General features: G+C 43.8%; 1 protein-coding gene across 2 annotated transcripts in view; it reads left to right on the forward strand.

Moving 5' to 3' along the window:
• Positions 1-26,282, forward strand: part of AGTPBP1 (ATP/GTP binding carboxypeptidase 1) — a 295,080-nt gene that overhangs the window by 219,956 nt on the left and 48,842 nt on the right. For both annotated transcript variants that reach the window (XM_082261111.1, XM_082261112.1), the window contains 3 exons: positions 1,945-2,074; positions 3,593-3,724; positions 12,407-12,583. In XM_082261111.1, coding sequence (XP_082117237.1) covers positions 1,945-2,074; positions 3,593-3,724; positions 12,407-12,583 — 439 coding nt within the window. The remainder of the gene's footprint in view (positions 1-1,944; positions 2,075-3,592; positions 3,725-12,406; positions 12,584-26,282) is intronic.

Consider the following 26,282-nt stretch of genomic DNA (forward strand, 5'->3'; position numbering starts at 1 on the left):
TGTATGTACAGTGGGGAAAGTAATTTTTTGATCCCCTGCAGATTTTGTAAGTTTGCCCACTTACAAAGAAATGATTGGTCTATAATTGTTATCATAGGTGTATTTTAGATGATAGAGACAGAATATCAACCAAAAATCTGGAAAGACACATGATTTAAATGCTATAAATTGAGTTGCAGTTCAGTGAGTAAAATAAGTATTTTATCACCCACCAACCAACTATTCTGGCTACCACAGACTGGCTACAGTATGTGCTCATGTGGTACACAGATTAGTCCTGTCAATTTTAAAAAGGTGCTCCTAACAACAACTCATTATGTGTATAAAAGACACCTGTCCACAGAATCTTTCTTCCATTCAAACCCAACCATCATAGGCAAGACCAAAGAGCTGTCAAAGGACAGCAGGGACAAGATTGTAGACCTGCACAAGGTGGGAATGGGCTACAAGATCATCAGCAAGAAGCTTTGTGAGAAGGAGAAAACTGTTGGAGTGATTATTTGCAAATGGAAGAAATACTAGCTCCATGATTTCACCTCATAGGGTAAGGATGATCATGAGAAAAGTGAGGGATCAGCCCAGAACTACACGGGAGGAGCTTGTGAATGATCTCAAGGCAGTTGGGACCACAGTCACCAAACAAACCATTGGTAACACAATACGCTTCCATGGATTGAAATCCTGCAGCGCTCGCAAGGTCCCCCTCTTTTAAGAAGGCACACATACAGGCCTGTCTGAAATTTGCCAGTGAACATCTAAATGGTTCAGAGAAGCATTGTAAGAAAATACTGTGGTCAGATGAGACCAAAATTAGGCTCTTTGGCATTTGACTTGCCATGTTTGGAGGAAGAAAAATGCTGGCTATGATCCTAAGAACACCATCCTTACAGTCAAGCATGGAGGTGGAAACATTATGCTTTCAGACTGTTTCTCTGCTAAAGGTACAGGCCCACTTTGCTGCATTGAAGGGCAAATGGATAGAGCCATGTATTGTTAAACCTTGGATGAGAACCTCCTTCCCTCAGCCAGAACACTGAAGATGGGTCGTGGATGGATCTTTAAGCATGACAATGACCCAAAATATACCGCCAAGGCAACAAAGGAGTGGCTCAAAAAGAAGCACATTAAGGTCATGGAGTTGCCCAGCCAGGCTCCAAAACTTAATCCTATAGAAAATTTATGGAGGGAGCTGAAACTTTGAATTGCCAAGCAAAAGGCAAGAAACCTTAAGGATTTGGAGAAGATCTGTAAAGAAGAGTGGACCAAAATCCCTCCTGAGATGTGTGCAAACCTGGTAACCAACTACAAGAAAATCTTAACTCTGTGCTATGAAAAAAAAAAATAGACTGTAATCTGCAGGGGATCAAATAATAATTTTTTTCCACTGTATGTGTACATTTAATTATTTACATTAAAGAATGTTTCTCCAACATTTTATATTCCTGTGCATGTTGTACCATGTACTGGTGTTAAAAAGTATCCTGTTCTTATGTGAAATCCCTAGTGTTCCTGCCAGTTCCCCTGCTTTCCTATTTCAAACTAACCACGCTAAAAATGAGAGCACGTCCATTCCAGCATGGTCAGTTTTCTGGCTGTGCTGAGAGAACAAGCCTACCTGTCTTCCAATGATCAAAATTGTGCTGACATGCCCCCCCCACACAGATATTCATGGGGAAGGTCAGTGTACTGTTGCTTCTCCACCTCTCTAAGCTCCTTATGCAGTCGAGAATAGAGATTATATGATCACTTTAAAAAAAAAAAAAAAAAAAAAGGGTATTAATAATTTTTCTCTTGTGTGTATATATACATAAATGTTTTGCCTTGCATTTCTTTTTTTAACTGAATGGGTTGCTTTACAGCTTTATATACTTTTAAGTTCAGCTTTTTGATTTTGATCTGCAACAACGACAATCTTGTTATGCCATTCTTCTATTTTCTCACCAGTCATCGTTGTTCTTTAAGTGGGGAGGATCTGAACAGGCAGTGGCAAAATCCCAATGTGGATTTGCACCCTACAATTTACCACACCAAAGGCCTACTACAGTATTTGGCATCAATTAAACGAGCACCCTTGGTAAGTTTTAGGGTGTTGTATAGTACATGTAACTTTGGATGGACAAACAAGAGTGAAGATCGTTGATGGCTGAGCTAACCTCAGCCCTTCTGTGCAGAAGGATTAGTTTATTAATCTATCATCTTGTACACGTTATCCATGTGTAACAAGATTCATCCCAGGTTTACCAAGAGCTCATGTGAACAGGTTCTTTGTTCACATCCAACAGGTTTTGCATTCCAATACAAATCAATGGAAATGCAAAGCCAGCTTTAAGCAAGTCAGGAGGAGGTCAGCTGCATGTCAAATGCATCTGTTAATGAATTTTGAATAATTTCAGAAGTGTCTTTAAGCTCATGTTAAACTGATGCCCATTGACACAAGCCCAGTTGTTCAACACAGGCCCTTAGGGTGTTAGAAGACGGATGCCAATTATGTTTGCTCTGTTATGCTTTTAGAAATGCAGGCCATGTATTTAAAGCATTGCTTAAAGTATAGCAGTATGCAGTAACAGTGAATGAATAGGCTTGATGGTTTTTAAACACTTCCCTGCTGGAGCAATTTGTAGATTTGTCATCCACATATTACGATCTGCATGCTTTGCTATAAAATTGCTTAAACCCCAAAGCATTAAAAAACAGTGGCAGTTGCAATTTGACACTTCTGTAAGAGTGATTGGGAGCCACCCGAAAAAGCCCCTGGTGGGCAGGGCAAAAGGCATAAGAAGGGCGTGGCTTAGAATATGTTCAAAGCAGAGGGCGTTGACATTGCTTTCCACCTTTTGAGCAAGTGGTGTGCAGTCTCTTCCATCCCCATTAAGCCATCTGGATAACTTTTGCTTTACAGCCACGAGCCAGCTTAAAAAAACAGTAACAAGCTTATAGCTGCTACTGCAGCCATGAGCTTGTTTTAAACCCTTGCCTAGCAGGACTTATCTTAGTGTTGTCTTCGGTCCCAAGCTGCCATCTTGAAATTGGAAGCAGGCTGTGACTTCTGATGCGTGGATTGGTGGAGATTGTCCTGTAGCCTCCTAGGTTGTGTGACATATTCCAGGAGACTATGGGCAGGAGGGGGAGTGAACCCAGCTAATGTCATCCTCACCTAGGTGTGGGTATAAGGAAGTAGGAGCAAGTACCCTATAGAAAAGGTACTTGCCGCCCTAAAAAATAAATGTGTTAAAGTGAGAGGGGAGGGTCTGGCATATGCAATCTACATAATTTGAGTGATGGTCCTATGTAACCTTTATATGATATGATCAAAAAGATAATCGTGCTGGTACATGATGATTTCCTTGGTAGCCTTTACTCTCTATTCCTTATGATTGCAAAAACTGAAAGAGTACACTCTGTCTACATGAACCACAGAAGGAACAGTACAATTACCAACATTCAAGTTAGGACTACTCTCCTTTTATTTACCAGAAAAAAAAATCTCAGAAAAAATAGACCTATCATTAGGTATTCTGTAGAGTTTGTTCCATGTTCTTTGCAAGTATATTATGGTTGATAAGTCCGTTAATTTTTCTCCTTTACCCTTTAGGTTTACTGTGATTACCATGGGCATTCTCGTAAGAAAAATGTCTTCATGTATGGCTGCAGTATTAAGGAGACCGTATGGCACACAAATGCTAGTGCAGCTTCTTGTGATATGGCGGAAGACAGTAGCTATAGGGTGAGTACATACATTTTATATGATATTGGGCTTAGCTAAGTCCAAGAAAGCAGTCTGAAATAAAAAAATATATATCCCCACGCTACCCTTAATATATTTATTTGCATAAACAACTATCAGAAGCAGCTCCTACTAAAAATGTGTAGTCAAAGCACATCAGTGGTACATATACAGATGAAATATAGTGAAGCACTCCACCTAATATACTGTATAAAGAGTGCACAAAACATGCAACTATCCAAAAATATAATTGTGAAAACAAAATTAGAATGCAAATGCATAAATAGATATTGTTCTCATACAATGTGCAAAAACAATTCATCAGAAATGTGAATAAATAGTTTTCTAAAGAAATATGCACACTAATCCAATGCAATAAACAGTTAAAGTACTTTATCATAAACTGCGCTAAATTGATCCAAGAAATAGTCCCAATAAGTGACACAAAGATAACCCTAGACAATTTAGACAATTGCCAACATGAAACCAGTAAATCCATAATCTTGTGAGAACCTTCACACACAACACCCAGACGCAATATTGGCTGTGTCCTCACCTTTTGTGATGAACTTCACAACTGCATAAGAGGTCTAATATCGCTTTAAGAAGCAGGGTTTACAGACTTCCACTCATGGCAAAACTCTTCCTCCATGGAACTCATGCACTCATATAAGAACATAAAGGAGACTATGAAGTGCAACAATACTACATTTTATTAAAACCCAAATAAAATAAAAATCAATATGCCAGCATATACTGTGTGTGTGTGTGTGTGTGTGTGTATATATATATATATATATATATATATATATATATATATAGTACATATAAACAAGTCTAATTCTGAAATGGTTACTGTCTAAGAATATTCCACAGTTCTGTCATGGGCCCACTCGGCGTGATGACGTCAGCAAAACAATGTCCATCTGGCACGTTGTGTTTGTCCAGACCTTTTTTTTTTAAAGGTGACCTTGGTGGTGTGTTTGAAAGTCCTCACAAGATTGCGGATTCACTGGTTTCATGGTGGCGATTGGTTTTTCATAGAAGTCTGGTGTTCTTTGTGTCACCTGTTGGGACTGTTTCTTGGCTCAACTTGGCAGAGTTTGATTACTGTAATGTAATTTTTCGCATATGTTTTACATTGCATTGAAATAGTATGCATATATTAGGAAAAAGGTTTATTCACATTTATGCTGCATTATTTTTGCACATTGTATGAGAAAAGTATCTATGTATGTGTTTGTATTCCATTTTTATTTGCACAGCTATATTTTTGGATAGTTGCATGTTTTGTGCACTCAACATACCATGTCTCACAAAAGTGAGTACACCCCTCACATATTTGTAAATATTTTATTATATCATTTCATGTGACAACACTGAAGAAATGACACTTTGCTACAATGTAAAGTAGTGATAACAGTGTAAATTTGCTGTCCCCTCAAAATAACTTAACACACAGCCATTAATGCCTCAACCGTTTGCAACAAAAGTGAGTACACCCCTATGTGAAAATGTCAAAATTGGGTCCAAAGTGTAAATATTTTGTGTGGTCACCATTCTTTTCCAGCACTGCCTTAACCCTCTTGGTTATGGAGTTTACCAGAGCTTCACAGGTTGCTACTGGAGTCCTCTTCCACTCCTCCATGACGACATCACAGAGCTGGTGGATGTTGGAGACCTTGCGCTCCTCCACCTTCTTTTTGAGGATGCCCCACAGATCCTTAATAGGGTTTAGGTTTGGAGACATGCTTGACCAGTCCATCACCTTTACCCTCAGCTTCTTTAGCAAGGTAGTGGTCATCTTGGAGGTCGTTATCATGTTGGATTACTGCTCTGAAGCCCAGTCTCCGAAGGGAAGGGATCATGCTCTGCTTCAGTAAGTCACAGTACATGTTGACATTCATGCTTCCCTCAATGAACTGTAGCTCCCCAGTGCCGGGAGGACTCATGCAGCCCCAAACCATGATACTCCCACCACCATGCTTGACTGTAGGCAAGACACACTTGTCTTTGTACTCCTCATCTGGTTGCCGCCACGCACACTTAATCATCTGAACCAAATAAGTTTATCTTGGTCTCATCAGACCACAGGGCATGGTTCCATTAATCCATGTCCTTAAGTCTGCTTGTCTTCAGCAAACTGCGGGCTTTCTTGTGCATCATATTTAGAAGAGGCTTCCTTCTGGGACGACAGCCATGCAAACCAATTTGATGCAGTGTGCGGCATATGGTCTGGGCACTGACAGGCTGACCCCTCACCCCTTCAACCTCTGCAGCAATGCTGGCACCACTCATACGTCTATTTCCAAATGACAACCTCTGGATATGATGCTGAGCATGTGCACTGAACTTCTTTGGTTGACCACGTTGAGGCCTTTTCTGAGTGGAACCTGTCCTGTTAAACCGCTGTATGGTCTTGGCCACCATGCTGCAGCTCAGTTTCAGCTTCTTGGCAATCTTCTTAAAGCCTACACACCTTTATGTAGAGCATCAATTCTTTTTTTCAGATCCTCAGAGAGTTCTTTGCCATGAGGTGCCATGTTGAACTTTCAGTGACCAGTATGAGAGAGTGAGAGCGATAACACCAAATTTAACATACATGCTCCCCATTCACAGCTGAGACCTTGTTGTACTAAGGAATCACATGACACCAGGGAGGGAAAATGGTTAATTGGGCCCAATTTGGAGATTTTCACTTAGGGGTGTACTCACTTTTGTTGCCAGCGGTTTAGAAAATAATGGCTGTGTGTTGTTATTTTGAGGGGACAGCAAATTTACACTGTTATACAAACTGTACACTCACTGCTTTACATTGTAGCAAAGTGTCATTTATTCAGTGTTGTCACATGAAAAGATATAATAAAATATTTACAAAAATGTGAGGGTTGTACTTACTTTTGAGAGATACTGTATATTGGGTGGAGCATTTCACTATATTTCAAACAATTTGTTACAGATGAAAGAACATTATTTGTCTGGTTTGGCTATATATTAGTTCTAGACACGTACAACTTTAGTGTACTAGAAAAACCTGTACCTCTAGAGGTAATTTAAGGTGCAAAAACACTTAATATTCTGTAGATAAGAATCTATTTATGAAAACATTAAATGTTAGGGAATCAGTCCCATTTGCATTTATAAATGGTCACTTACAATTTTATAAAGCTGCGAAATTATCTTTCTGCCTAAAACATTTGTTTATCAGTACAGGACACTAGAATCAACTCCTAGACCATGGGTTGTATGCCTCTACATTTAGATGATCTGGCAAATGTTTTGCTGGGTCCATCACCTAGTGTCTCCATTTAAGACCTTCCCCTTTCCATGGGGTATCCGTTTTTTTGCTAGTGTCTTTAGGTGATGGATGCTTACTGCATTGATGGCTCGAGCACACCTTACCCAGACCCCAACTGGCTGCCCTTTAATGTATGCTTTGAGCACTGGATCCTGCATTCAGCACTCACGTTGGCATGTAGTGCAAGTGTAGTTGACTGCGGGATGCCATGGTTCAAGACCACAGGTGCAAGGCTGTGGTCCATTCCTATGGCACCCAGACCTTGAAGACTCCTCTGAGGGTATAAGAGTTTCTATAGTGTGGGCGAGTTACACATCTATTTATAGCACCACATCCCTTGGATGAATATTAAAAGAAAGAAAATCAATTTGTTGGATTTTTAAAGGGTGCTAAGAATTCTATATATATATATATATATATATATATATATATATATACACTGAACAAAATTCTAAATGCAACACTTTGATTTCAGCTCATGAAAAATGGGGGCAAAAACAAAAGATCTAAGACTTTTTCTATGTACACAAAAGGCCTATTTCTCTCAAATATTCACAAATCTGTCTAAATCTGTGTTAGGGAACACTTCTCCTTTGCTTAGATAATCCATCCACCTCACAGGTGTGGCATATCAAGATGCTGATTAGACAGCATGATTATTGCACAGGTGTGCCTTAGGCTGGCCACAATAAAAGGCCACTCTAAAATGTGCAGTTTTACTGTATTGGGAGGGTCCGTGGGGTGGGTCCAAAGAACAGTCAGTATCTGGTGTGACCAGCATTTGCCTCACGCAGTGCAACAAATCTCCTTTTGCATTGAGATGATCAGGTTGTTAATTGTGGATTGTGAAATGTTGGTCCACTCCTCTTCAATGGCTGTGCAAAGTTGCTGGATATTGGCAGGACCTGGCACATGCTGTATAGGCCGATCCAGAGCATCCAAAACCTGCTCAATAGGTGACATGTCTGGTGAGAATGCTGGCCATGCAAGAACTGGGATGTTTTCAGCTTCCAGGAATTGCGTAGAAGGAAAGGGAATTGGGGAGGGCGTATATGGGGGACTTTTTTAACAGGGTGCCAACATGGGACAATATATGCTAAAAGCATGTAATATAAAAAATATAATTTTTATTGAGAAAGCAAACGAGGAATTGCGTACAGATCCTTGCAACATGGGGCTGTGCATTATTTTGCTGCATAATGAGATGATTGTCGTGGATGAATGGCACAACAATGGGCCTCAGGGTCTAATCATGGTATCTCTGTGCATTCAAAATGCCATCAATAAAATGCACCTGTGTTCGTTGTCCTTAACATACGCCTGCCCATACCATAACCCCACCGCCACCATGGGCCACTCGATCCACAACGTTGACATCAGCAAACTGCTCACCCACACAAACGCCATACATGCTGTCTGCCATCTGCCCTGTACATTGAAAATCGAGTATTATCCATGAAGAGAACACCTCTCCTAAGTGCCAGACGCCATCGAATGTGAGCATTTACCCACTCAAGTCGGTTACGACAACGAACTGCAGTCAGGTCGAGACCCCGATGAGGACGATAAGCATGCAGATAAGCTTCCCTGAGAAAGTTTCTGACAGTTTGCAGAAATTCTTAGGTTATGCCAAATGATTGTTGCAGCAACTGTCTGGGTGGCTGGTCTCAGATGATCTTGGAGGTGAAGATGCTGAATGTGGAGGTCCTGGGCTGGTGTGGTTACACGTGGTCTGCAGTTGTGGGGCCGGTTGGATGTACTGACAAATTCCTTGAAACGCCTTTGGAGACGGCTTTTGGTGAACATTCAATTCACGGGCAACAGCTCTGGTGGACATTCCTGCAGTCAGCATGTCATTGAGCTGTGTGTTAAAACTGCACATTTTAGAATGGCCTTTTATTGTGGCCAGCCTAGGGCACACCTGTGCAATAATCATGCTGTCTAATCAGCATCTTCATATGCCACACCTGTGAGGTGGATGAATTATCTCGGCAAAGAAGAAGTGCTCACTAACACAGATTTAGACAGATTTGTGAACAATTTTTCAGAGAAATAGGCCTTTTTGTATACATAGAAAAAGTCTTAGATCTTTGAGTTCAGCTCATTAAAAATGGGGGCAAAACCAAAAAGTGTTGCGTTTTTTATAATTTTGTTCAGTGTATATAATATATATATATATATATATATATATATATATATATATATATATATATATATATATATATATATATATATATATAAATATGAAACCTCACAGATTAAAACTTCACCATTTATTGATTTACAAAATTAAAAACCATTCATATTAAAATATATACACATTTGTTACATGGTCGTTTGTGCAGCAATATACCATTATGTATTCCGAACGTGTTTCGCCTACTAGGGCTAGTTTTAATCTGTGATATTGCATATATAAGCTTGTAATTCTTACACTCTTTAAAATTCCCTCAAATCCATGTTTTTTCTTTAATCCTTTAAAGGGTATGCCCACCATGTTGGGACCAGTGACATGCACAAGGTAAGACAGGTTTTTCCTGTCCCCTTTTAAATACTGGTTCCTGGCTTACACGTTTTGATGGCTCTGCAGTATACACTACATCAGGGGTGTCCAAACTACGGCCCCCCAGCTGTTGCAAAACTACACATACCATGAGGCATTGTAAAAATCTGACATTCACAGACATAGCTAGGCATGATGGAAATGGCACTACATCCTTATCTTACAACACGTACTGCAGTGCTATGCACACAAGCAGCTCTACGGGCACTACTTGTACAGCGACTTGCACTGTTTTTGTTTTTCCTAACTTCACTGTAATATGTTACGCTATTATAGTGTTCAAATTTGGCCTTTTCCTCCATATTGCATATAGTGCTTATTAGACTCATGGCTGTTCACTTCTGGCTGCTATATTCAGCCAACAACGTAAGTTGATTGTTTGCCACCTCACCTCTTATTTGACTCGGTAATGAAACTGGGACTCGGTTAGCTCCTGGGTCACTGTGACTCTCTCATACCGGACACAGTGAACCCCCTAAATACACATCCATTTTGTGAGTACCTCACAGGGGAAGGCCCTCATTTAGCAGTGGAGGATCAATAGCACTTGGAAGTTAAAACACATGGGACAGAAACCGGTGAGTCTGTGGCATGGCCACAGAAAACTCCCAGTTTCTTTCAGGTTACTAGTGGTAGCTCCATAGCGAAGTCTAACATTAACACTGCTGCAACCGCATAACTCCAGCTCCCTTACAGACATTTTAAATCTGACCTGTTTGACTAAGGCTAAATTCACAGCCGCTGTGTCTGATTTATTCCAGAAGCTTTTGCCACTTCTAGAATCCGATGGTGCTATGAACTGCAAGCTCTCTACTCCCTCATGTTCTTTTGATTATAATTCTATCCAAATAATAGGATTGCCTGACATACTGAAATTTGTAGCACATACTAGTCTTGCATACTAGGCTCTGGATAGATATGCCTAGTGCTACACAGCCCCTATATATTTAAAAATTCTGTTAGAAGAAGGCCTTCTGTAGAAAGCCCTTTCCTACTCGTCCAAAAATATATTTTTACCCATGGGTTTTTACACATTTCTGTTGCTCTACTGGTTCCTAATCCCTTCTACTCAAGGAGGTTAGTTGCACAATCTTGAACCCAGACAAACGACCCTGTTTTGCAGTGATATGACCTCCCTGTCTTCGCCCTCAGGCCTTGTCCTGAGCTTCTAGCGCACCCTTTCACATCCCGTCTATGGCTGCAGTTTGCCAGTTTGCCTGTTATGGGGTAAGGTACATTGGTACAGGGTGACCTATTGCCAAATAGTATCCGAAACGGTTGCAATCGCCCTGTTCCCAGGATTTCTTAATGTGTTCCCCTTCCCCCTCTCCCTATGGACCATAGCAGCTGTGGCACCTGTGTGCCATGCTCAGCCAGCATTCTTAGTCTTTGGATGCACAACAGCCTGGGCAGGCAATTTCATATTATTCTTACCACCCAGATATTCAGCACATTCCATCCTTGCATTGGGTGCCTCCCTTTACATTCTCATTCAGGCAGGTTGATTCCCCTGCTTGTAAACCTTTTGGTAAAACCGCTCCACCTAGCGGGCTAATAGAAAACCTCATCCTGAATTCCCTACTCCTCCATCATTCTTTACATACCTGGAGCTGGCCATACTTATGGTATTTTAATTAGAGTTTTGTAGGTCCTGGTCAACCCATCTCTTTCTGCCTCCTAAACACTTTTCACTCCTTGTGCAACCTTCTACTACAGAGGACTCTTCTTCTCACCTGCTGGGACTCTTACAGAACCTTATGGCCATCCCAAGCTAAATCCTTTTAAAAAGCGGGATTCCCTTTTGGGGGGCCCTCATAAGATACAGTAGTCCTCCTGTTTCAGTCAGCAGCGGTAAACTTCCTTGGATTCCCTCTTTCCCTTCCTGAGCTTATGCCCCTGTTAAAATCAAGTTCTGGGGCTTATAGAGCCCCTAAAGTTTGCACTCCACAGCCTAGGTTCTGTTTCGCATTTCTTTTGAACCAGTGGTTGCCAGGTGGCTGTTAAGTCTCCACTATTGCTCTCTCTCCTTTTTTTTTTTTCCATACTTGCCTGTCTAGTTCTCTTCCAGCTGGACAGGTTTCATTGATGCAGAGAGCAGCAGTTATTACGTTTTATCAGGGACACTCCCCTCATCATTGTATCTGAGTGTAATGTAAGGCGTTGTGATGGGGTTGGTCAGTTACGGCTACTACTCATGTGGGTGAATAGTAATAACATTAAATGGTTAGCCATGACATCCATTTAGATGCCATCTTTTCTTACAAAAGCTGCACTTTTTCTTCTTTTACTATTCAGGCCAGTAATCTATGATATTACCTGTGTATGTCACAGCAAAGGTTAGATTTTCATGGGTACATTTCTTGTTTGCAGCAAATTATTAAACAGACAGCAGTTTTTCTTGACTTCTGGAAATTATTGAACATACTGTATATTTGAAAATCTATTATTCTGATGAAAAAAACCTTGTTTCTATATAGAAATGTTTAGGCCCCAATTCACATTGGGGCGACTTGTCATGCAATTTGAGTTTAGTCACACCCTATTTGTGCCTAAGGAACCATTCAAATTGGTGCAACTCTGACTTACATCGATTTGAAAAAGGAGGTTCCTGCACTATTTTTGGTGATTTCATGTGCGACTTGCATTGACATCTGTACGTGAAATCGCACAAATGTTGGTAAGTCCCACATGAAATCGCACTGACCAGTGGCTTTAAATCGCGCTGGAGTAGTGCAATTTTAAAGCCTCATTTAGCGGGAACGGGGTGTAAATGTACACTATTGTATTCTTGATATTATCTGTGAATTTTCTCTTTTTTCAGACTCTCCCTAAAGTTCTGAGCCAGATTGCTCCAACATTTTGCATGAACAGCTGTAGTTTTGTGGTTGAGAAATCCAAGGAATCTACAGCCCGTGTAGTGGTGTGGAGAGAGCTGGGAGTCCAGAGAAGTTACACAATGGAAAGCACACTGTGTGGCTGTGACCAGGGAAAGTACAAGGTAAGGAGTAGTAGAATTAAAAGAAGTGTTAACAGTTGACCTGCCTATTTGGCTAGTGTATCTTTTCACTGCAATGCCTGGTTTAGGGCCTAATGCATAACATGTCCATACTAAGAAGTTAATTTGTAAAAGTAAAAATAATAAACGTAGATCACTAGTGTCTCCCACTCCCTGGGTTCCAGCGTGCACATCAGTTGTTCTGCATAACAAGCCTGTGAAAAAGGTCTAAGATATGGTGGTCAAATGTGTCCAGAAAAATTCAGTCCTGAAAAGTTGGCCAGGGGTCTCTGGTATAGCTAAGGGTGTCCACCGAAAAAGAAAAGGGAGGGAGGTGGGCGAACCTTTATACTGTGGTGGATTACTGTATCTAAAAAAAAATGATGAATTGCTTCAAAAGGGGTCAAATCCATAGAGAGTAGTTCCATAGTACGAGGAGGAAGGTTAAACATTGACTTACATCTGTTGAGGCTACGATCACCCAAAGGGACGGGAAACATGCAGCCTTCCAAACGTACCAGAGAAAACCTGTCTCCATACAGGGTCAGGGTAGTCTCAATGTCCCTCTATTTTCAAATCCTGGGTTCTTTACGGGGGTTCTTGGGTAGGTATAGGGAATCAGAAAGTGCAAGATGAGGAGTCTGTGGAAAAACAGCCTGACAGTGGTCTGATTGGCAAGTGCTCCCAGCCTGGTTTGTCCAAGAATGGGTAGGAGTCGTCTACTTTATTGAAACATCTAATTTCTTTATTTCACCAATTAAATATGTTTTAAGGCTTAATTGCCACTTCTTTCAGTTCATGGTTATAACATTGATGTAGGGTGGATCACCTGGCCCCAAGGAATCCACACGTAATTCTTTCAAACCCTACATCAATGTTATCACCCTGAACTGAGGAAGTGGCAGTTTAAAGCCACGAAACACATTTTATTTTACATGTGAAAATTGTGAAAAAATGTTGAAAATGCTTTTCCAAGCTGAAGATTGATTTTTGGCTTTCTCACTTTGCTGTGTTGCATAAATTTGCATTTCTCTTTCGTTCATTGACGGACACAGCTCCTGATCTTCTTAACCATTGGGTTATACAGGAGTAGGGCACTCGGCAGAAAAAAAGTCTGGCTATGCCTATGGGCAGTCCCAGGGGGTATACTCCCTCTCTCTGCCAGAGGTATTCAGTTTTTTTTTCTGCCTAGTCAGGAGTAAGGACTTTGTTCCTTGCTGGGATCTCTGGTCCTGGCAATTTTTTTTCTTTTTAGATAGATTATTTCTCCTGGTTTTTTTCCTGTGAGATCTACAATCAACTGCCAGACTGGGCAATGGGCTGCATAATCTAGATCCAGTGGTCTCCCCAGTCTGGCCAGTAATGGCGCTTTTCCACTGCATGGAACCGTAACGGTTCGGCACGCTTTTGTGCTTTTCCACTGCTGGTACCGCATGGTATAGGGTCGGAACGGTTCGGTACGGTACGGTATAGGTTTGCTTTTCCACTGCATGGAACCGAACGGTACGGTACGGCTCTGAAAAAACAGTACCTACTCGATTGTGGTTCCAACAGGTACCAAACTGGTACCATATCCCACAATCCTTTGCATGCAGTCACTACTAGCCACTGATTGGTCAGATAATCCCACCCACCCCATTGTTATCCCACCCACTTAACTTTAGTACTACTTTAGTGGAAAAGCAAACCTATACCGTACCGAACCGTTCCAACACCGTACCATGCGGTACCATCAGTGGAAAAGCAAACCGGGCCAAGCAGGGCCGAGTAGAGCCGAGCCGGTACTTGCAGTGGAAAAGTGCCGTAAGTGCACGCAGACCTCAGCTCAGCGCTGGGTTGGCCGCAATATAGCCCATTGGGATGGGGGCTGGCCTGCGAGTTAAACGCCTATCAAGATCGCATACGACCGGGTCTCGGCTCGAGTCACAGAGTTCCTCCTGACCGATAGCCCCCCATTTAGAATGCAAGGGGTTCTGTCTGGAGTGGTGCCTGCCTGGTTCCTGGTATGGTGAGTAGCTGTCCCCCCTCTCCCCCTGGAGGGTTTTGAGGTGGACGTGGGCCCCTCCAAAAACAGGCAGGGTTCCCCCCCTTCCCGTCAGGCACCCCCCCTTATCTGTCCCCCCATCTTTGCCTCCCCACTTATCTGTCCCCCCATCCTTGCCCCCCGACTTATGCTGGGGCTGTGTGGGTGGTCTGGTCCACCTCCCGGGGTGGGGGCAGGGCGCTATGCTGGCGAAGGGGGAGGGGGGGATGCACCGTCAGCGACCGGAAAATCAGCTGTGGGGGGAGGGGGGCTGTACTTGGTTGGGGCTCTTGCCAGGGACCCCTGTCCTGCTTGGGCCTGCACTTGAGGCCTAGGGGTTCCTCCTGGGTCCCTGGGAGCCTCGTGGTGCCGCCATTTTGTTGTAGTCTTGTGCTGCATTGCATGACGGCCGTGTTTGTGTAGTCCGGCGGCCATTTTGCGGTGATTTGCCATAGAAAACAGCAGGGGCCATTTCTCTGGAGCCTTCTAGGCTGCATTTTCGGCGGTGGGAGCCCCTCCTCATCCCCTGGTGCTTACTTCTGGATCCTTTCCACCACTCGTGCAGTGCAGATTCTCCTGGTGGCTGCGGTGCCTGGTTTTTGCGGGGTGGTGAGTCTGGTGGGGTCCTCTCCCTCTCTGCTAAGGGATCGGTTGGTGCTCTGTGACTGGCAACCGGGTGGGCTACCTCATCTGTCTCATCAGCTCCTGAATCTGATTCGGCCCCCGTGGATGTGGGTCACCCTGCTGGGTCTGCGACAATGCGCCCTGAATCCTCAGATAGTGAGGAGAATTCCTCCACTTTTGCAACCAAGTACAAAAAGGTGCTGGTGGACGCACTGGTTGTAGCTGTGTGAGTTCCCTTTTGGCACACACAAACCATCCAGAGCGGAAAAGGTGTTCCCTTTCCCCTCCTATTTTAACAGAATTGTCAGTAAAGAGTGGGGACGACAAAAGCGTCCCCTTGGGGTCCCTAAGCAATTTGCTAGGCGATACCCTTGTGAGGAGTCCCTTCTTAAGAAGTGGACTGTTCCACTGGTTATGGACCCTCCGGTTTCCAGATTAAAAAAGGCACTCATGATTCCGGTTGCACCCCCTGTGGGGGGCTTGAGTTGCTGACCCCCTGTGCGGGGTAAGGATGGCATTGGCTCAGCTAATGCGCCCCCCCCCTCTCCTGTCTCCTCAGATCCTGCATCTGGTTCGGTCGCTGCGGGTGGGACCACCCTACGGGGTCTGAGTTTACGTTTGCCTGACCTCTTAGACAGTGAGGATAATTCCTCCATGGCTGCTGCGCCGTGCAAAAGAGGTGCTGGTAGATACACTGACTTCATCAGTGCTGGAGGACATTATGTTGGAGGATGCTGCGGACATATCTGTTCTGTCACCCACTTGCCGTTCTGTGCGGTTATGGGTTTCTCTTATCGAGTATTTTTTGACGATTATGTCTATAAGTGGTGGGTGCATCCAATACGACCCTTGATGGTCCCAAGATGCTTTGCTGTCCGGTATCCGCTTAAGGAGTCACTTTTGAGGAAGTGGATGGTCCCACCAGCGGTGGGTTTCACCTATTTCCAGGTTGACTAAGGCAACCATGTTTCCGGTGGTTGAATCCCCGGCTTTTTAGAATCGGGCTGACCAGTGGGCAGCATCGCTAAGGCCTTTTACATGTTTACTATGGCTGGTGCCTTATTGGGGCCTGGTTTGACATCCGCTCTGGTGTCTCAGGCACTGACGGGGTGGGCAGCGCTTTTGCATCTGACCATGGGGGGGGGGGGGGGCAGCGGCGATCTGTTGTCTCAGGGACCAATCTTCCATCCTGTTTTACAGATGGCCTGGCTCGGTGATTCCCACAATTTTGAAGGCGAAGAAATATACATCTATAAAGCTTTATCATTGGATGCGTACATTTCCTGGTGTGAGGTTCAAGCAGTTCATCCTCATTCCTTTTTGGTAGCTTAGTTTCTGGCCTTTCTTCAATGGGGTGTTGATCAGAAACTGGCTTTGAGCACCATGAAAGTCCAAGTGTCTGCGTTGCAGTCTTTTTTTTCAGAGACATTTGGCTTCCCATTAATTGGTGCTTATATACCTTCAAGGGGTCGTCATTTTACTCCGCCTGTAAGTCTCCTCTGCAATCGTGGGATTTGAACCTAGTTCTGTTGGTTTTTCAAAAACCTCTATTTAAAAACGTACAGGAGATCCCTTTCCTTACGCTGTCACATGAGGTAGCTTTTTGATGGCTATCTCCTCTGCTCGCCAGGTGTCAGAGTTGGCATCTTTGTCTTGTCGTTCTCCCTATCTGGTGGTTCACGGGAATAAGGTGGTCCTGCAACCACAGCCGTCGTTCCTCTCGAAGATTGACTCTGATTTCTATTTGAATTAGGACATTGTGCTGCCGTCCTTGCGTCCCACCAGGCCGGCTCATCCCAGGGTATTTGTCTGGCATACTCTGGATGTTGTTCGAACTGTTTGGGTCTATTTCGTAGCCATTGAGTCCCTTCGAAGGTCAGACTTGCTCTTTGGGACTTGCCGCGGAAGGGGCTCCTGCTTCCTCCGCTACCATTTCCAGATGGATCAGACTGCAGTGACCCATGTTTATTCACTTACAGGTCGGTATCCCCCTTTCATGTGATGGCACATACTACTCAGGCATTTAGTGCTTCTTGGGCCTTCTGTCATCAGGCGTTAGTGGCGCAGGTGTGCACGGTAGCCACTTGGTCTAATAAACAGAAGAGAAAATAGGATTTTTGTACTCACCGTAAAATCCTTATCTCGGAGTTCATTGACAGACACAGAACCCACCCCTCTTAAGGATTTTTTTATGCTTCTGTTACTGCTTGCTACAAATCTGAGTATCTCCTAGAGAGGACAGCCCACGGGGCGTTGCCAAGCTTTTGTGTTGTCTGCCTAGTCCTACTCATGTAGAGGGCAGCATAATCCTATGGTGAAGAATATGGACCTGTGTCTGTCAATGAACTCAGAGAAAAGGATTATACGGTGAGTACAAAAATCCTTTTTATTTATTTTTTTTGATCTGTTAAAAACGAACTTTTTACTACTCTGGTATCAGTAGAAGTGACTGCTCGTATATGGTTAGTCTGAAAAGCTACCACTAGAGGGCCCTAGTTATTTGCTTCATTATGAGGTGTGCTTATATTGTTGTGTATCAATTTTTTATTTTATTGGTTGAGTTTAAGATTTGTCTTCTTTACTGTATTTTTTTCTGAATAAGTCTTTACCTCTCAAAAAAGCTTTCAGTCTAATGTTCCTGTGACAATCCGACACACATACACTTTTTCTAAGCCAGAACAATCAGTTTTAATACATTTTATATTTAATGGCTTCTTTTAACTGCTTTACACTGTACTTTTACTGGTTTAATGGAAAACGTGCACATAGCAGGGATTCTGTAAACCTTTATATTTCTGTTGTATGTCCATAGATTTAAAAATTCGAGACTTTTTTATGGAAATGATAGAAACCCCCTGTTGACAATATCACCCAGTACATTACTGCATCCACTCAGACACACAAAGGTTTATGTTACACATTGTATACAACTACTGTATATCCTCATAATCACTAAGTGGTTTTAGATGTGACAGAGACAAATTATGATCTTAGTAGTGAATTGGTTCTGGATCATCCTTTATGTAGTCATCTGATTGATTGACCCTTATTGTATTCTGAAACCAAGCCTCATAAATCATTAGGTTGTCTATGACCACAGGTTCAGTCTGCTATATCGCAACACCCAGTACATTTTATATATATATATATATATATATGAATAAAAAATTCATACGGTACACCTTGGGCAATAAACCTTTATACATACAGCTGTGGGCAAAGGTTTTGAGAGTGACACAAATATTATTTTCACAAAGTCTTCTGCTTCAGTTTTTTTGGATCTTTTTGTCAGATAATACTATGGTATACTGAAGTATAATTACAAGCATTTCATAAGTGTCGAAGGCTTTTATTGACAATTACATGAAGTTTTTTGCAGAGAGTGAATATTTGCAGTGTTGACCCTTCTTTTTCAAGACCTCTGCAATTCGCCCTGGCATGCTTCTGGGCCTCTTCCTGACTTATGGCAGCCCATTCTTGCATAATCAGTGCTTGGAGTTTTTTTTGTTTACCCGCCTGTTGAGGATTGACCACAAATCCTCAATAGGATAAAGATCTGGGGTATTTTCTCGCCATGGAAATTTTGATGTTTTGTTCCCAAAGCCACTTAGTTATGATTTGTTCCTTATGGCAAGGTGCTCTATCATTTTGGAAAAGGCATTGTTTATCACCAAACTGTTCTTGTATGGTTGAGAGCAGTTGCTCTCAGAGGATGTTTTTGCACCATTCTTTATTCATGGCTGTGTTCTTAGGCAAAATCGTGAGTGGCAACCCCACACATGAATGGTCTAAGGATGTTTTACTGTTGGCATGATACAGGACTGATTGTAGCAATCAGCTTTTCTTCTCCAGACAAGGTTTTTTTTTCCAGATGCCCCAAACAATCAGAAAGGGGATTCATTAGAGAAAATGACTTTACTCCAGTCTTCAGCAGTCCAATCCCTGTACCTTTTGCAGAATATCAGTCTGTCCCTGATGTTTTTCTTTGAGAGAAATGGCTTTGCTGCCTTTCTTGACACCAGGCCATCCTCCAAAATTCTTCTCCTCACTGTACGTGCAGATGCCCTCACACCTGCCTGCTGCCATTCCTGAGCAATCTCTGCACAGGGGGTGTCCCGATCCCACAGCTGAATCAACTGTAGGAGACGGTCCTGGCACTTGTTGGACTTTCTTGGGTGCCCTCAAGCCTTTTTCACAAATGCAGTGGAAATGGTTTTTATGGGATTAAGTTCATTTTAATGGCAAAGAGGGTCTTTGCAATAATCTGATCACTCTTCGTAACATTCTGGAGAATATGCAAAAAAAACAAAACAAAGGAAGCCGACTTTGTGAAAATTAATATTTGTCTCATTCTCAAAACATTTTGCCACGGCTGTAGAATACTTAACCTATTTGTAAAAGTTAATCGTTTTTTTTTTTTTTTTTCTTTAGCAGTGTTTTGGACAGTAAGTGCCGGTTCACACTACGTCGCTCCGACTTAGGGGGCGACCTGTGAAGTCGCGTGGACCGCATAAAATGAATGTCTATGCAAGTGGCTCCAGGTCGCCCCGAAGTAGTACAGGACCCTTTTTCTAAGTCGGAGCGACTTGTGTCACTCCTATTAGAACCGGTCCTGTACTACTCAATGGACCATGATGGTGCGCGACTTGCCAGGCTGACCAAGTCGCCTGACAAGTCGTAATACTGTGAACCGGCACTTAATCTTTTATTATAACTAACTGGGATAAGCTGTAACTCTCTCTTCTTTTATAATAAACTTAAAATTGACAAAAAAACAGTGAAACCTCTTTTGTGTAAATTTGAATTTAAAATAATCCAGAAATATTTTTAAAATAGTTAACTCTTTAAGGGTGAATACTTGCTGCACTATGTTACATGCAGTATTTAGATTGTATGGAGAGGTGCTTGTGCTCAGCGAGTGTGCTCTTCCTCGCCTAAGAAGACTCTTAAAGGACAAAAGGATGTGTTCACCTTTTGATAAAAAATAACAAATGCACATTTTTTTTTTACAGGCAAAACAATGTGCATTTATTACTTTTTGTTGCAGGAGCCTATAAAGCATTGCACCAGCGATCAGTAGATCGCTGATGCCATGCAGGTCTCCTGCAGATCTGTTAGTGTATCTGCTTGCTCGTACCTCGTAAGAGCAAGCCGATACATGCTGAAAGGAAGAATCCATGATAAGAATAGTTCATATTCCCACCCTCCCCATGGCGGCTCAATGCAACTTTACTGTCTGATCCGGGGGTTCTGGAAGAGGTGGAGCGAGACATTAAACTATTTTTCCAGGAAAATGATACGGGGGATACTTCTCCGACCATTACTTGGGCGGCTCACAAGGCCACGATTCGCGGAAAATTAATTCAAATTGCGGCACGTTTGAAGCGCAACCGCGAGAGCACCATAAAAACGCAAGAACAGACCCTGACGGCTTTGCTCCAGGAGCAGAGGACGCATCCCCAGGTGGACCTCAGGGATAAAATAGATGCGGCTAGACTGGCCCTGAACTTGAGCCTCACGACCCAGGCCGAGAAGTGTCTTCGCTGGTCCCGCCATAGATATTACACCATGGGAGACAAGCCGACCACGCTTTTGGCGCGGAAATTGGTCCCTCGTCCCTTTACTTCTGCCCTTCCTAGGTTGCGGTTACGGACTGGGGCGCTATCACGTAACCCGGAATTGCTCACGTCCGAATTCACGAGGTTCTATACTAAGCTCTATCGAGAGCCGACAGCTTACGATCGGGGGCAGGCAGACGCCTTTTTTGCGGAACTCGATTTGCCGTCGCTATCACAATCTCATGCAACACTTATGGACGAGGCGATCACGACGGCGGAGGTGGCACAGGCCATTAAGGGCTTGCATCCCTCCAAGGCCCCGGGGCCCGATGGTTTTTCGGGCATGTACTATCGCAAGTTCCAGGAAACCCTGACCCCTCACCTATGTGCCCTTTTCAATGCACTTCGGTCGGGTGAACCCCTTCCGCCTCAGGAAAATGTAGCATATATACACGTCCTTCCTAAACCGGGTAAGGATCATAGCATTTGCGATAATTATCGCCCGATTTCCTTAATCAATTCTGACCTAAAAATTTTGGCTAAGGTTATGGCAGCCAGACTTTGCTCTTTCTTGCCTACGTATATACACCCTGACCAGGCCGGGTTTGTCCCGGGTCGTCAGACCTCGGATCAGACCAGGCGGGTCTTGGACATTATCTCGGCGGTTCAGTCGAACTGGGACGGGGGAGGGCCTCGTAGGGGTATGCTTCTTTCGTTGGATATACACAAAGCCTTCGATTCCCTTTCTTGGGATTACCTGTTCGATGTTCTGGCTCGCTTCGGCTTCGGCCCCACCTTTCTCACTTTGCTCCGGACCCTATATAGCACACCTAAGGCGACCCTTAGGCTGAAGGGTTGCTCCTCGGGACCTATCCCCATAAGAAGGGGCACCCGCCAGGGTTGCCCCCTGTCCCCTCTCCTCTTTGTTCTAGCGTTAGAACCACTCGCGATCAAGATCCGGGCCTCGCCTGATGTCCGAGGCTTGGTATGTGGGGGAACAGTGCATAAATGCGTCCTCTTTGCGGACGATCTTTTGGCAGTGGTTTCCTCTCCTCTTACGACCTTGCCCAATCTGTTTGCATTACTAGACTCTTTCTCGGGAATCTCGGGGTTGCGTGTTAATCAGAATAAGTCACAGGCTATGAATCTTTCTCTGGAAGTTGGGACGGTGGTGTCGCTACGAAACTCCTTCAAATTTACCTGGTGCTCAGACTCTCTCCCTTATTTGGGAATTAATCTAACCCCAACCCTGCACACTTTGTACGCTAAAAATTATCCACCCTTGTTTGCTCGGTTGAGGGAGGACATGGGAAGGTGGTCATTACATCCCCCTTCATGGTTTGGTAGACTGCATTCGATCAAAATGAACGTCCTTCCGAGGGTACTATATTTATTTCGTACACTGCCGGTAGCTCTGCGCAGGACAGATGTGCTTAAGTTTCAGAGCCAAATCCTCTCATTTATCTGGGGGAACAAGAGACCTAGGGTGAATAAGAAGACGCTATATACCCCCAAAACCAGGGGAGGTCTTGGGGTACCGGACCTGATGAAATATTATCACGCAGCCCAAATGGCCCAATTAATACAGTACCACTCCCATCAGTCCCCTACGGCCTGGATGAGAGTGGAAGCAGGTTGTATACCGGATGGGGTGGTCTCCCATGTTATGTGGTTGCCACCTAGAGATCGCCCCCCCATTCTGTGTCCAGCTTTATCCCACTCTTTAGCCATCTGGGATCGTTTGTCTAGAACACATGCCTTTCGATCCCCCCACACCCCCATGGCCCCCATTCTCAATAATAGCGGGTTCCCCCCGGGTCTCTCCCCCAGGTCCTTTCAATGGTGGACGAATAAGGGTCTCATCCGCATAGCAGATCTATGCGACCATAGAGGTTTCCTTAAACGACAGCAGCTGGTTGACAAATACGCTTTGCCTCGGTCCGAATATTTTAGGTACACTCAGATTGACCACTATGTACGTACACTGTCTCGCCTCTCAGACCTGACCACAATGACGCCTGTAGAGTATTTATGCCGCAACTTTGATAAATTACGGGGCTACATTTCCATGGTTTATAACGTGTTAACTGACTCACCTATAAAACTTCCTTATATGCTCCGTTGGGAAACCGACATCCAGGACACCTTTGAGCTGGCGGACTGGCATGTTATGGCTCAGGAGGCCTCCAGGTCACTGATCAACACCTCCATCGTAGAAGCGAATTATAAAGTGTTGCTCCGCTGGTACATGGTGCCGGCCAGAATAGCAACTTTCGTCCAGGGCGCATCTTCTCTGTGCTTTCGGGGTTGCGGCCAGGAGGGTACCATGTTTCACGTTTGGTGGCAGTGCCCCAAAGTGCGGCGTTTTTGGATCAGGGTGTACAATTTTATTTACACCTTGACCCAGGTTAACCTAATCAAATCTCCACAGCAGGCCCTGTTGGGTCAGAAGGTGGGTGCGGCCACGAGAGCGCAGAGGCGGCTTATCACTTTTATCTTTACAGCAGCAAAAATTACCATAGCCAGGTCCTGGAGGTCTCCTGTTATACCATTTGAGCAGTTGAGGCACAAGCTGTCCTGGATTATGCTGAATGAGCGGCTGTCGGCACAATTGGACGACAAGCTGCGCGGATTTGATAAAGTGTGGGAGCCCTGGCTCAGTTATCTGACGGGGCCGGCTTAAGGGAGGTCCAGGGGGCGGGGTGCGGAGTTGGGTCCATTCTTTTTCTCATCTTCCTTTATTCTATCGCTTCTTCTTCCCTTTCTTTTCTCGCGTTTATTTTTTCTTTACCTTTCTTCTTTGCCTTTTCAGTACTTTTCGCTTAGCATGGGGCTGCCTTGAAGAGGGCACGTAGCTATGTACCCTAGCACTTTTTACCTACTCAGGGGAATACGCTTTTGTAGCCTATCTCAAAGGCCTCTGTTGGATTTTTATGCGGGGTAAATACTGTGGGTTTACTGTTTGCCTCTGGGCTTGTTACAGTTTGTTGCAGCACGGGCCTAGCCCCTAAATGATGCCAAATGTTGTTGTTCTGAAGTATATGTTAAAATTCTCAATAAAAATTATTGAAAAGGAAGAATAGTTCATATTCCCATCGCACACCTTCCTGGTTATAGGCACGTCAGTCGTGGGTGCTGCAGCGATCACCAGCTGGATACTGGATCAATCACTGATACAAACATTTTCGCCAGCACACCAAGGATCTTGCACAGCAGTCCGAAGAAACTTTTTATCGCGCAGGACCGCTTCGTCTCACAGCGCCATGGTAGTTCATTGAGAACTACAAGCCGACACCCGCTAAGGCTATCGGGATGTGTAGTTTTCCATTCACAGAATACTGGGAATGAGTGATGCGGGCGGAGAAGATCCCCTACTAGCTGTTAAAGCGGGGGAGCGGGGAGAAGTGGAGGCCAGTTCTTTCATAACATGTTACACCCTGAATATGGGTGTAACATGTTATGAAATGTGATTTTATCCTTTAACTTTGTAAATAGTATTCATCACCTGACCTGCAGATACCTAATTACTGAGATGTCTATGCTAGCAAAGCTCCAGCGCTTCTGGTTTTAGAGCTGTTAAGCATAAAATGCATAACAGGTCTCCTTTTCCTTTTATACCGGTTTCATGGCTTGCAATTAATATAGAAATTCTACTTTTAGATGAAGTGCCTCCATCTGTTATATTGCTTGTACATTCTCAGCAACAAGCTAGACTTGCACCCATCATGGGTGTAGGCAAGAGTAGACTGACTTGGAGTGATATTTTATGCATTATCTGCATGGAGGTAATAAACTTCTCACTACCTACTCTACTCTTCCCCATCCCTATACACTAACCAGAGTCAACCAATCCAGGGCTGTATCAGCTGCAGCACCACTCTCTATATTTCCTGGTCTCAAAGGAGACACTTAGTGCAGCGGGAGCTATTGGGTCAAACTCATGCAATCAGAGAGCAGGGGCATGACTATGGATGCACACAGCCCAGCTCGGGAGTGGGCCCTTAGCAACTGGCCTTCTAAGGGGGCATTTGGAGAATTAAGGTGTGGGAAGCACCGGCAGGAGACTGAAAAAGAATAGGTAAGAGACCGCTCTATGCAACATCCTTGCACAGGGTTAAATATGACATCTTTTTTATTTTAATAAATAAAAAAATAATCTATACTAATACTTTAATCATAGTCACCTAATTCAGTTTTTTTTGCTTTCTTGTAATAACAATATATTTTGAGTAGCAAAAATCCATCCAGTATTTTTTTGAATGCCTAAAAAATGTAGGAAATTTGGCGTAGTGATGCATTGGGTTATGCCTTATTAATAAAGAGTGTTACAATAAGGAAATAATGCACAGGAATTAAAATGCCTCATTATTTTTTTTTTTTTTTTTAACCACTTCCATACAGGGCAGTTACACCCCCCTTCCTGCCCAGGCCAATTTTCAGCTTCTAGCACTGTTGCATTTTGAATGACAAATGCGCGGTCATGCACCACTGTACCTAAACCAAATTCATGTAATTTTTTTTCCCCACAAATAGAGCTTTCTTTTGGTGGTATTTGATCACCGCAAGGTTTTATCTTTTTTGCTAAACAAATGTTAGGTATAAAATTTTGGAAATAAATACGTTTTTTCCTGCACTGACGAGCACTGATGAGGAGGCACTGATGGGGTGGCACTGATGATGAGACACTAATATGCAGTACTGATGGGCACTGATAGGCAGCACTGATATGCAGCATTTATGGGCACTGATAGGCAGCACTGATGTGCACTGATAGGCGGCACTGATGGGCACTGATAGGCGGCACCGATAAGCAATCATGGACACTGGTGGGCAGCACTGATAGATGGTAAAGAGGGGCACTGGTGGGTGGCACTGATAGATGGCAATGATGGGCAGCACTGATGAGGGCAATAACAGGCTCCCTGAGCACTGATTGGCATCCCTGGTGGCATGGGTGGGCATCCCTGGTGGCCATGGGTGGGTAATCCCTGGTGGCTCTAGTGGCATCCCCCAAGGGTCTACACTGGTAATCAATTCTCTGATTACCAGCACAGACCCCCCCCCCCCGTCAGGAGAGCCGCCGTTCGGCTCTCCTCTACTCGCGCCTGTCAGGTGCAAACCGAGGAAAGCCGATCAACGACACTTCCTATTTAGTATGTGACCAGCTGTGATTGGATACAGCTGATCACATAGTAAAGAGTCTACGTCGTAGGCTCTTTACCAGGATCAGAGATGCCGCTCGGGGAGGGCAGAGCGGTCTATCCTGCTGGACGTCATAGGACGCCCAGTCGGGATGGGACAACCACTTTGCGGACGTTATTTTAATATATGATGGTCGGGAAGTGGTTAATTAAGGTTATGGCATTTGGAGTTTGAAAACTGTTTTACATCTGCTTTTATCAATATTTAATAATTTTTTTTTTATTTTTTTAAGTTAAGCCAATAAGTATTTGTGTCCCGTTTTAATAAAAGATTATTGACAAATGGAAACTTGGAT

This window comes from Pelophylax lessonae (assembly GCF_965119305.1).
Source record: "Pelophylax lessonae genome assembly, chromosome: 1".
NCBI lineage: Eukaryota > Metazoa > Chordata > Amphibia > Anura > Ranidae > Pelophylax > Pelophylax lessonae.